The sequence below is a fragment of the Vipera berus genome (assembly GCF_964194415.1).
Source record: "Vipera berus genome assembly, chromosome: 4".
Classification (NCBI taxonomy): domain Eukaryota; kingdom Metazoa; phylum Chordata; class Lepidosauria; order Squamata; family Viperidae; genus Vipera; species Vipera berus.
In genome coordinates this window covers 26,287,241-26,299,765 of record NC_138206.1, presented here as the reverse complement: position 1 = coordinate 26,299,765, position 12,525 = coordinate 26,287,241, and the positions used below count along the sequence as shown (strand labels likewise).

The 12,525-nt window shown below is 33.6% G+C and overlaps 1 protein-coding gene across 3 annotated transcripts in view; it reads right to left on the bottom strand.

Moving 5' to 3' along the window:
- The window catches only part of NBEA (neurobeachin), a 397,191-nt gene that overhangs the window by 286,591 nt on the left and 98,075 nt on the right, over positions 1-12,525 (bottom strand). For 2 of the 3 annotated variants that reach the window (XM_081327262.1, XM_081327263.1), the window contains exons 1-3: positions 7,733-7,910; positions 2,066-2,196; positions 696-803 (exon numbers count right to left, since the gene is read on the bottom strand). In XM_081327262.1, coding sequence (XP_081183388.1) covers positions 696-803; positions 2,066-2,196; positions 7,733-7,880 — 387 coding nt within the window. In that variant the 5' untranslated portion in view covers positions 7,881-7,910. Of the gene's footprint in view, positions 1-695; positions 804-2,065; positions 2,197-7,732; positions 7,914-11,524; positions 11,679-12,525 lie in introns of those variants that run through there. The other variant, XM_081327264.1, reaches the window with a different exon arrangement.

Below are 12,525 nucleotides of genomic sequence, written 5' to 3'. Positions count from 1 at the left end.
AAACTCCAGGAGGCAAGCTATTTGTCACAAATCTTCCTATTTCCTGCTATTTCTATTTCTCACTATTGCAGAAAACCAAAGAATGAGAGTTGTTGCAACCAAAAATAGTATAGTCATTTCAACTGGTTGTATTCTGTTCTGATTTCAGAGGCTGACTATCTTGGTTGATTAGTAAATCTTGCAAAGTAATCAGAAATCCACCTGATCTATCAGTGGCTTGTGTGGGCCATCTTAATTGGCATTTGATCCCTAAAAAGGTTAGGTATTATCAGTGATCTGTTCTTGACAACAGGTTAGTGCTAAATCTGTCTGTAAATTACAATAATCTGTCCAATAAAAACTAAATTAAGCATATACTGTATCTTCCAATATGTTGGAATCAGATTATCAACTAAGGTAAATACAAAGTTTTCTTAGAAATTCTACCCCCTCCAAATGACACGTCTTAAGCTTCAATACTATATTTCTCCAGCTTACCCATTTTCGATGAAGCAAAATTCATTCATAAGATTAGCTTAATTAACCAGTAAGTAAAGAAGTTTCAAAGGATCATCATAATGTTCATAAATCTTTAAGCTGAAATAATGAATTTCTACACTGGGCAAAGATAAATGTACAAGAATCTGTTCACCATTAATACACAAAGCACAGATTTTAAATACTTTCTTTTAAAGCTGCAGTATAATAATACTTACCACATCACGAAATACAACTGCTCGCAGACGATTAATATCAACATCTTGAAGAAGCCTATCTGGATCTTTAATTGGGGATAGGTTACCAGGAACATTTTCCAATGGAGTCTAAAAATGCAATAATTACATAGTTTTAGCAAATTGTAGTCTTAGCTGTTGAAGTTATCACTAAACAGATAATTTGTATTTTATTCATTTCAAATTTATCATATGAAGCTGGTTTTAGATTTAAATTTGGCACTCCAATACAATTGGCTGTTACTAGAACAGTGCTAAAATCAAGTTTATATTGCCATCAGTTTATGTTTCAATTGGTTCCTATATATGCCCATGGGCTGATGAGAATGTTCCAATACTGTCATCCAACAGCAATACTATGAGTGTTATACTGGTTGCCCATGTTTATGAGTCCAATTTAAGATAAAATTAATAACTTATTAAATCTTACATAGCATTGGCCCCGGGAAGCTGGGAGACTGTCTGCCTCAGGCACACCTATAAAGATTCACTATTCTCCAGGAACTACAGCACAACAGACTGAGAAGCATTGTTTGTTGGATCTCCCTTCTGCAGAAACACATATGCTCACTAGTAATGTTCAGATAGCTTGTGAAGGCCTCAAGAATTGATAAAGAATTGATAAAGTAGGTATGTAGAATATATAAGACACATTATTAGGTCTTATGAGGGACCAATTGTCTTCAATCACTTCTGCCTGCCAAGTATGTTTCCGCAGATAGTGCATTTCCCTTATGAAATGTTGTAACCTTACAGGACAAGGCAGCTGTTCTGACCTTTGGAACAGCATCCCCCACAGAAATGGACAATGGCCTTTCTCCTAGGTTTCTAGAAAGCTTTTAAAACCTGGCTTTGTCCCAAGCCTGGGATTAATGTATTACTGTTTTGGGGGGAACTGTGTTTGCTTTGACTTGTGTCACTTTTAAGATCATTTTAGTCCAGAGTGTATGGTTTTATGATTTATCTGTTTTTACAGATTTTTTGCATTTTTTGTTGCCGAAATTTTATTGGAGTTGGGTAGCTATAAAATTTTTAATAAATAAATGGTATAACTGATCTGCAATTATTTATGATTGACATTTATTTCGTCAATGATACTATTAATAGCTTTTTAATCCCTTAGATCCACTTGTCTGAAGGAGCAAAGAATGCAGATAATAAATGCAACTCTTCATAGCAAATCCAAATTCTGTCTCAAGATTATGAAATATGTAAGAAAATAATTTTGGAATTGTCAAACTGTGAAGTTATTCCCTATGTTACTACTATACTGAATAATAGATTTTTTTTCTCTTTTCCTTTTCACTTTTAATGGAATTCTTTTAATGTAATTTTAAAAGAAAATATTGTACCTTGTTGGTAGTAGTTGCACTTATGCCCTGAAGAGTCTCTTGTGTTTTACTGCAGATTAGTGAAGATTTGTTTACTTTTTCTCTTTGTCTTTGTCGACATTCCAAACAGTTTCTCACAGCAACACAACAAACTAAGTAAATCAAAAGATAAATAGGCATATTAATTATAACTGCTATGCATTAATAAAGCCATTAAAATAGCAATGAAATCAATAAATCAAAATGTAAATTCTATCAACATGAATTGTTATAGTATGTAGGATTGTTATGTTTGGATGTATTTATGAACAAATAAATGAAGGTTTGTATTAGATGTGTTTCTTAATCTTAATCTTGTGTATTTATATGTACCTGCTATTGCTGAACATTTATTTAACAGCAACAATATAACAGCAATATTTCTTCAATATCTTCATAAATGACTTAAGATGAGGGAATTGAAAGGGAACTCATAAAATTTTCAGATGACACCAAACTGACAGGAGTAGCTAAAACACCAGAAGACAAACTCAGGATCCAAAAAGATCTTGACAAACTTGAACAATGGGCCCTATCCAACAAAATGAGTTTCAATGTGGAGAAAAGCAAAGTCTTACATTCAGGCAGGAAAAGCCAAAGGTGCAAATACAGATTGGGTGAGACCTGGCTTAAAAACAGTAACTGTGAGAGGTTGGAAACTGATCAAAAGAGAAGCAACCTGGAATTAAGGAGAAACTTCCTGACAGTGAGGACAATCAACCAGTGGAACAGCTTATCCCCAGAAATCGTGGGCACTCTATCACTGGAGATTTTAAAGAGGAGACTGGACATTCACCTGTCTGAGACGGTATAAGTTCTCCTGCTTGAGCAGGGGGCTGGACTAGAAGACCTCCAAGGTCCCTTCCAGCTCTATTCTATTATATTTAAGTATTTTTAATTTAAAATAGGAAGGAAGGGGGAATAAATTTAGGACCACTGTGTAAATTATTTTAGTGAGGGCCATGAATTTCATATGAAAGAAGAATAAGCAGGCAAGGTATAACTAAGATGGGGTTCAAAAAATAAAAAAGAGCAGAAAAAATATTTCAGCATATAAGTAAATGCATTATACAAAGCAGTTAAGTGACAAATTAGTGACTACAGAGGGTGTGTAGCAATGATATACCTTTAACATACATTATTTATTTATCTAGATTTATATACCGCCCTTTCCCGAAGGACTCAGGGCAGTTTACAGGGTATTTAAAAGAAAATCAATACAAACGTTAAAACAAATTAAAAAAGATTAAATAAAACCCCGAGAAAAAATAAAAACCCAGTTAAAATTAAAAATTAAAAAATTCTCAGCCTGGGCCAGAGAGCTCGAAGAACCAGGTCTTCAGGTCCCGGTGGAATGAACGGAGGTCGGGGGCAGTCCTAAGCTCTGCAGGCAGCTGGTTCCACAGGGCAGGCACACCCACTGAGAAGGCCCTACCCCTGGGTGTTACCCGCCGGCAATCTTTAACCGGCGGCACCCTGAGAAGACCCTCCCTGTGGGAGCGCACTGGACGAAGGGAGCTTGATGCTGGCAGCAGGTGTTCCCTCAAATATCCCGGACCCTCGCCATTTAGGGCTTTATAGGTCATCACCAGCACCTTGAATCTCACCCAAAGGGCAACCGGAAGCCAATGCAGCTCGCGGAGTAGAGGTGTTACATGGGAGTATTGGGAGACCCCCATCACGACTCGCGCGGCTGCATTCTGCACCAGCTGAAGCCTCCGGGTGGTCCTCAAGGGCAGCCCCATGTAGAGAGCGTTGCAGTAGTCTAAACGGGAGGTCATGAGCGCATGAGTGACTTACACATTAGGTGTAAGTCTTATTTTTTGGCAAATTAATAAAAGCACATTGTCACAATTATACTTCTATTTGTGATTTTGAAACCAACTGATGATCAACGTATGTAATGTAGAAACCAGGCAAGATTTTTATATGTGGGAGCTAAATATTTTCAAAGGTATAATTATTTGATCACCTGAGAACCACAGTGAATGATGCTATGATGATATCTGAAAAGGGAGTGAAGGGGAAAAGAAGGTCCAAGTTCTTTTTTTGTTTTGGAAAAGAGATGTTATGTTTTATGGTTAATCTTACATACCATATATAAAATATAACAGATGCTTAATGCATCTACTTATTTTATTTTTAGTAAGAAATGGAAGGGAAATGTCATGGTATTATTTAGCATTTTACTCCAAATTAGGAGACACAATCTTGAAAGAGCATAAGAGGCATAAAGAGGAACCAGAGCTACAATTATCTGTAGGGGTCAAAAAAATCACATTGGCAGCCACATCCATTTGACTGAAACCTCATGATACATAAAGAGTGGAGGAGACATCTGGTTAGAGCAATGCCTATCTTTCATCTAACTATCAGGTAATCTGATATACATAAGGTAATGATTGAAGTTAAGAACTCTTAGATAAAATGAATTTCAAACTCCTTAAAGGCAATATGTTTATTAGGACAAATAATTTATCAAGCTTTTGAATTTTCAAAAACAAATCTGTCTTACTTTCATAGCCAAGAAATGTTGACAGAGTTTAAAACTGGGGACACAACTGAGATTCTATCAGTTGCACCTTCAGTTGAATATACAAAATATAAAAAATAAAAAACAATTGATTTGTCAACTGTTCAGATATAAGAGAACTACTACCCTTATCCAGAGGACAAAGTTTCTGTATAATGAACTGATGATGCCAATAAAAAATGCTCATTCTCTAGGATAAAACAAAGGATTAAAAACTAAGAAGAGACAGAAATCCAAAAATTGGACCCAATGGCTTCTATTTGAAATCAAATTAAAATATTTCTCCACAATTATTACTAGAATTAACTGCCCATCTCAACTGATTAAAAATCAACCTCAAAAAGAAAATGAACATGTCTTTAAAAGATGTTTATTTTAAAAGGTAATACTAACTTGTTGGAATGTAGCTAGTTTCTGGCCTAAGGAAGATGGGAAAAATGGAGTCTATAAGATGAAAAAATTATAAATTTAAATAAATTTGTTAGAATTCTTGAATTTCTGAAGTTTCTTCTATATCCAAGTCAAGTTTTTGAATAAGTTTTTCATTTCTCTTTCTAGATCGTCTTTCCTCAAATGCTTACGTGTATTTCTGAATTTTAGGTTATTTTTATGTGTTTCACTTATTTGGGAAAGTAATTTAACTTTCAACATTTAATTTTGTCTTTTAGGATGCCTGAACTGAAGGTAACATAATTCCCAGTGTCTTGCCTACAATATTTTTAATGCAAGTGTTTTACTGTTGTGTTTAATTAATTTGTTATATTTATCATTAAGGCAAACCTTAAAAGCATAATATTTACATTAAGCAAGCATATACAAAATTGAAACTATTTCAGTTATATAACTGTTTATTGTTATAATGATACATTATACTTTGCTTCCTTTTTGTTTGTTTTTCCCTTTTTAAAAAAATATTTGTTATGCTCTTTCTTGATAATGTATTTATATCCATGAGTACCATTGTATTTTGTTCCTTTTTTCTGTTATTATTTTTAAAGCAATAAGAATAAATAAAAATTGAGCCTTAAAACAATCTAATTTTACTTCCAAATTCAACTGTAGTGGCCCATTACACAGACATAGAATTTCTTTAAAGAAGAAATAATCCAAATTACAGTTTTATTTAGGTAATGAACAACGGGGCCCACCCAAATAGAACTTTCCTGTTTTAATTAAAACTCAGTTAATAATCTTTGTGTTTTTCACTATGCATCTTTTTTTTTTCTTTTAGGATTTAGGACCAAATGCTTTTGTGTCCTAAAACAGCTTAATTAATTTCTAAAACTGCTTATTTTTCTTCTTTTGAATGGTCAATAGGGTTGTCCATTCATATAATATTTTTTCTTATAACAGTCTTCTTACAACAGATCTTAAAATGATGAACTGATTTATAAGCAGGATAAAATCAATCACAGATGGTGATGGTGATGATGATGATCACTTCACTTCCCTTATCTGAATTTATTTTTCTCCAACCAGCTTTGTTTAGTCTACACATTATTTGGTGCTATTATGTTTTCTTTTTTATGAATTTCATGAGATATTTAGAACCACAAGAGGGAGCTCTGACACAAGGAACTTCTATGTGGATTTGTAATTTGGAAGCAAATTTAAGATTTGGATTAGAAAAATGCTTTTCTAATAACACTATTAAAACTTTATTTTAAGATTTTAATATGTATAAATCATTTTTAGATTTAAGATCTGCATTCTTTACACTTTTTGTCTCATACTGGATTATCTATTGTGTTATAAATTATGATACCCAAGTATTACTGCATTTTTAATGTATCTAATATCCTTATCTATCAAATTTATTCAGTCTTGTTTAATGAAAATTCTGTAAAAAAAAAACCAACTATAAAAAATGTGAAGATGAGACACCAAAAAAGAGGAAATGACAAAAATGGGTCCACATTTTTCAGTCAACAGGTTATTTTATCCAAAAGTAAAGCTCTTATTGGAGATGAATTACACATAATTGAAGATTATGATTATGTATTAGCAACTTGGTATTTATCTTAGCAATCACATATTTTTTCCCCAAGATGATTTGTCCCCAGATTGGTCCTTCAGGTCTTCCAAGGATGCAAGCAAACACCTCTGTAACCGAGTGCATCCACTGTGGTTGCTTCTCTTGTTTCTCTTCATTTACCTTTCCCAGCATTAATCTTCTCCAGAGAGCTAGGTCTTCACAAAGTGTGTCCAAAGAAGGATAATCTGAGCCTGAATATTTGTGCTCTAGTAAAAACTCTGGGTTGATTTGTTCAATGATCATTTGTTTTCTTGGCTGTCCATAGTATTCTTAGGAGTCTTCTCCAACACCAAAGCGTCAATAGTCTTTCTATCCTGTTTCTTCAAAGATCTCGGTTCCCTAATACAGTACCACTAAATTAACACAACTGACAGAAATTGAAAGATCAGCCATCCTTTTCTTCTCTGGTTCTGAACTAACTTACTTAATAATGAATTCTTAGAAAAGTTTGCAACTATTTTATAGAACTTCCGCTATAAAGATACTAAGACTCCAGATTTTATATATTTTTATTTATGGCCAACACACCTTTGATAACTTGCATACTCCAGTGATAAAAGAAAATGGTAATGTAGATAATAATACTTTAGAGCAGTATAATATGTACATCAATTGTTTGCTTAAAATATATTTAAAATGTATTTCTTGTTCAGCTGTATTATAATTATCAGAAGAAAAATAAATGACGGTATAAAACAGACTGTAGAGATACTGCCAATTGTTACTAACTGGGGGAATCTGTAATTGCTAGAACAAGGTATTTCCCCTAAAGGTGAGGAAAAGCATAGTCTCAAAAGACGCCAAACCCATTAACACATCACACGATTAAATGACAATCTTATTTTTTCATTAGAAATTCATCTCTCTTAGAATTCAAATACTAAACCAAAAGTGTCTCTATAACCAGGTATAGAGGTAACAGTAGGTTAAAAATCTTAAGGTTCTATAAAATATTCTTTCTCATCAAAATCAAGCGAGCTTCCACATATAAGGTTTTTTCCCCCTTTTCTCACACTAATACCTAGTTTAATTGGTCTATATGTAATTACCTAGTGCACTGAACTGTTCTATGGAAACTTACCAAGCCTTAGACACTGTCGCATTAAGCCTCCAGAAGACATATTTTTTTCAGCTTCAATTTCACTAAAATTTAGTGAACTGGCAAATACTAGTACATCGACCATAGCCATCAGCCGGCTGAGAAAAGTTACTGCTGTTTCCGCTGACATACCCTGAGTTACTTCTATATTTTCCAATTCCGTCTTGAAAAGAAAGGCATAACGTTAGATTTCTAATGTGGCACACATGTGAATACACTATATGCACAAACATTTTTTTTCATTTCTTCTTTGCATGTTGACTATGGCGAAACAGAGAATAAATAATGAAAAATTACAAATACGAAAAATTACCTTTTCATGCATACTATGTAATATAAAATCCCTACAACAAAAGCTGTTTATATGAACTAGCTTCAGTAAAGTAACCATATGTTAAACAGAATGGATTTTCAATTTTCCGTTAAAGGAATACAAGTGAATAAGAAATTTCATAAATTTGCTATAACTTTCTTCTCACTGGAAATTAAAAGCAAAATATCATGAACATGACATGTTATGTAGAACTAAGACTTTGGCCAGAATGTAAAAAGCATTCTTGGCAATATGTACTAAAAAGTACAATTCATTTTTTACCTAGAATATAAAATAAAACAACAGATAGCTGTTTCTTTCATGAAAGTGGTCCAGTAGGCCACATCTAATTAATGTATGCCTGCGCACACAAATACACACTTCATGCAAGTGTTTTTAAAGATAATTTTATGGATGATGGGAGATAATGTTGCAAAGGAATTACCTGGCATTAATTATAAGTAATTTTCCAAACATAGTTTTGTGAATTTTATTCATATAACAGTTCTTTGAAAATTCATTTTTTAAAAATATCTAACATTCGAGTGTCATGAACATTGTGTAAATATAATGCACTTAAATAATGCATTACTTATGTCTTGTAATAACATAGTAAAACATTTTTAAAAACATTAACAATATTTATTTTTTCCATGTTTCAGAAGATGCAGTACCTCTTTTAACAATGGTAAGCTATGAGGAACAATTTTGTAATCACTTTTGCAAAAATATTCTATTAATTTTGATATAAAACCACTATATACAGACATATTATATACAGTATTAAGTATGTGTTCATGTGACGTGTGTGTGTGAGAGACAGAAAAAAGAGAAATCTCAAAATCACACCTTTCTTCTAATTTATTCAAATCCAGTTTTTATACACACACACACACACACACACACACACACTTAATAATTTAAAATTTATTTTAGTCTTCACTAATTAAAAACCAAAATAGAAAAATCTATTTTAATAGTGGAACACTGTGCAAACACTGAAACAGGACTCTTTCCTCATTAAAATTCAGGAAAAATAGTGAGTTGCTCTATGGAAAGTTTCCGTTACTCTCCATTAAACAATTCATTTGGTAGAAGGCTTGGCATGTTAACTAGCATCTGCATAATTTTAGCAACAAGGCCACAGAACAGTTTGTGGTTATGTTCAGTATAAAAATACAGTTTTATACAGAACTTCTTCAATGCATTCCAGATAACAGAAGAATCAACAAAGTCCCTTACTGGTAATTTATGAACATAGTAAGAACTAAGATATTTATTATGTTAAAAGCTTTTGTTGGCCCCAAGAAACTTCATTAAGTTAGACCCATGAAAGCAAAGCTATAATAAACCCTTTTGTTTTAAAGTATTATAAGATTATTTGCTCTTTTGCTGCTAACCTTCTGAAGTTAAACAGAATGTATTGTTTATTCATATTAGAAAATATTATTCAGGTTTCACATGTTAATGTTATCAATTGTAATTTGCAATTGGTTTTATAAGAATTTTATCCATTATAACAACGTTGCTACAGTTTGAACTGTAACAAAGGAAAAATGTTATTTCCATTCAAGGTGTTCTTTTGAGAGAGAAAAAATATTTAGCCTTTTTTAATGTTATTACTGAATAACATTAGAAAAGGTTAAAGCATTTTCTTCAGTTTTCTTCTTAATACTGTTGCAATTTAATAATTCCTTGTTTATTGAGCCAAGATCCTTGGTTCTTGTTGCCCATGAGGTAAGGCGGAGAGAACCGTTATGTCATCATGCTCAAGTATCCCAAAGAAGATTAAAGAAGCAAAAGAGAAATGCAAGTCTGTTCTCTCTCTCATGTCATGCTGTATTTAAATAAAAATATTAGAAATGATGCCCTCTGAATGTGGCTTTTACTTTCATATAGTTAGATTATACAATCAAAACCTGTTGATAATATATCTACATTTTTATCAAAAGAGGCTAAATAATTAAAAAATGAACACAGAAAAATGTCTAATTCTAAAAACTCAAAACTGAAACTTGTAACAATAATACTAACCTTAGAACCCTGGACATGCAATAGAAAAGCAGACAACAGATCACAACAAAAAGAAAAAGAAATGTTACAGTCAAATGAAAATACAATGCAAAACAGAAAATAATATTTTAAAAATCAGGTATTAATTCACAATTTTAAGTCAACTTTTATAAACTTGTTTTTTAAACTTTAACTCTTGTATGGCATCACTGTAATTGACACAACTCTAATTAATAAGGAAATAGTACAACATTCATTAATAAAGCATCCATTTGATACACAGCAATATAAGGCTATTAAAAACTGTATTTCTTAACATTTGAATATATATATTCAATGTAGGGACAGCAGCAGAGAAGGCTCTCTATCTAGAATCTGCAGGTCAAAATTCTCTAACTGATGGGGATCTGAAATATATCTTACCTGCCTGATTGAGTGAGACAGTATGATGAGATGGAGTATAGCCAGTTCTGTAGGTAACCTGCCCCTATACCACCTAGGGCTTTATAATTGATAACCAACACCTTGAACTGGATCCAGAAGCAAATTGGTACCCAGTGTAGTTCACAAAGCAAGGGTATTATAGGTGTCCTTTTTCTGGGGCCCCAGTACGGCTCGTGAGGCCGTACTCTGCACTAGCTGAAGCTTCTGGATACTTTTCAGGGGTAGTCCCATAGGCAGCACATTGTAATAGTTCAGTCAGGAAATGACCAGGGAATGAGTCTCCCTGTCCAGGAAAGGGCACAGTTGGCACACAATGCGAGGTTTGGCAAAGGGCCTCCTGGCCACGGCTGTTACTTGCTCATCAAGCAAGAGCTGTGAGTCCAAGAGCACACCCAAGTTACATACCAGGTCTGGGCTGGTGCACTCTCATCCAAGACCAAAGATGATAAACTCCTGGGTACAGAGGGGCCCACCCTTAGCCACTCAGTCTTACTGAGTTACAGTTGTTCCCCATCTAGGCCCCCACAGCTGCCACCCACCATGAAAGGATGTCCATGCAACACTCACTTCACCTGGGATGAAGATATAACTAGGTATCATTACTATATTGGTGATACTTCATCCCCTGGAGACGGATGATCCCGTCCAGAGGTTTCATATAGATGTTAAAAAGGAGCGTTACTACAAATAGGAATTTGGAAAGCTGTACTAGATAAGAATAATATTATGATATAGAAACAGAGCAATGTAATTTGGGAAGTTTATAACCATTTATTTTGCAGTACACCTAGCTAAAACACCCATATACATAAATAAAAATTATTATTCTGAAGTAATTTTTGTATACAAATTTGCTAAAGGCATAAAACTTGCATCCTGTAGATTAAAAAAATGAAACATGTGAATATTTTCTTCTTATTTAGAAAATCATGCTCAAAACAAGTGTTACTAATACACTAAGTGCAATTTGCAAAATATCCATTAGAGGGAAATATTGTACTTACAGTTGGGGATGTTGCTGCAGACAACAGTGGGAGAATTCCTCCACATGCAATAATAATATTGTCTACCATTTGAGAAATGAGGTGGATTGTATTATGTACAAAAATAATATTTTCATTACTATTGACAAAGTCCATAACTGACTTTGTGGAATGACTATTAAAAGAAAAGGGAAAAAAAGATTATAAGTAAAACTGTAAAGGCAGTTGCTACTGCAAAGATCAAAACCAACTTGTGGACAGAAATAAATCAAACTGAAAAGCAATAAACAACACACACACACACACACACACACACACACACACACACATTTATAACATTTATCAAGTTACAAATATATATTAATCTAAGAAGTCTCATGAGTTGACCAAAAATCATTTTAGAGAGGGAATTGAGATATAAACTGCTGATATCCAATCTGGATGAAGAACTGCTGCTATAACATGGCTCGCAACTCAAATAGCTGGTAAAAATATGTTTAACTAAAGCATGGAAGACCTGATCAAGAAAGCTTTAAACTGAAATGCTTTGGAGGTTGTAGACAAATCCCTGAAGATCCTGTGCATTAAAGCACAGTGTGAGAGTGTTGCTGTAAAGGAGTCCATGAAAGAGATTCTAAGAGAAATCAAAAAGAAAAACAGGCTTGCAAAATTCAAAGCTGCCAGCTTTTCAAGGTTACATCAAGGCTACATCAAGAAACAGACACTGCAAGAAATACTAGAATTCTATTTTATTGTTCTTGGATATAATAACAAAATCTTAAAAGCCTGCAGTTCCCATCTACACCCACTTACACCTTTCAGAATAAACATAGGTTTATTATGACTCTCTTTCTCACACTCCTCCTTTCCCAGGGTTAAAGGAGGGAAATGGCTGAAAGAAACCTGCTAGTTTTGCAAGTACAGCTTTGGCCCACTGCAGTTATGACTGGATGAGGCATAAAGCCTTTGTTGAAAGTTGGGAACAGCTCCCAAGGTCAGGTCCACGTTTGTTTGCACAACAA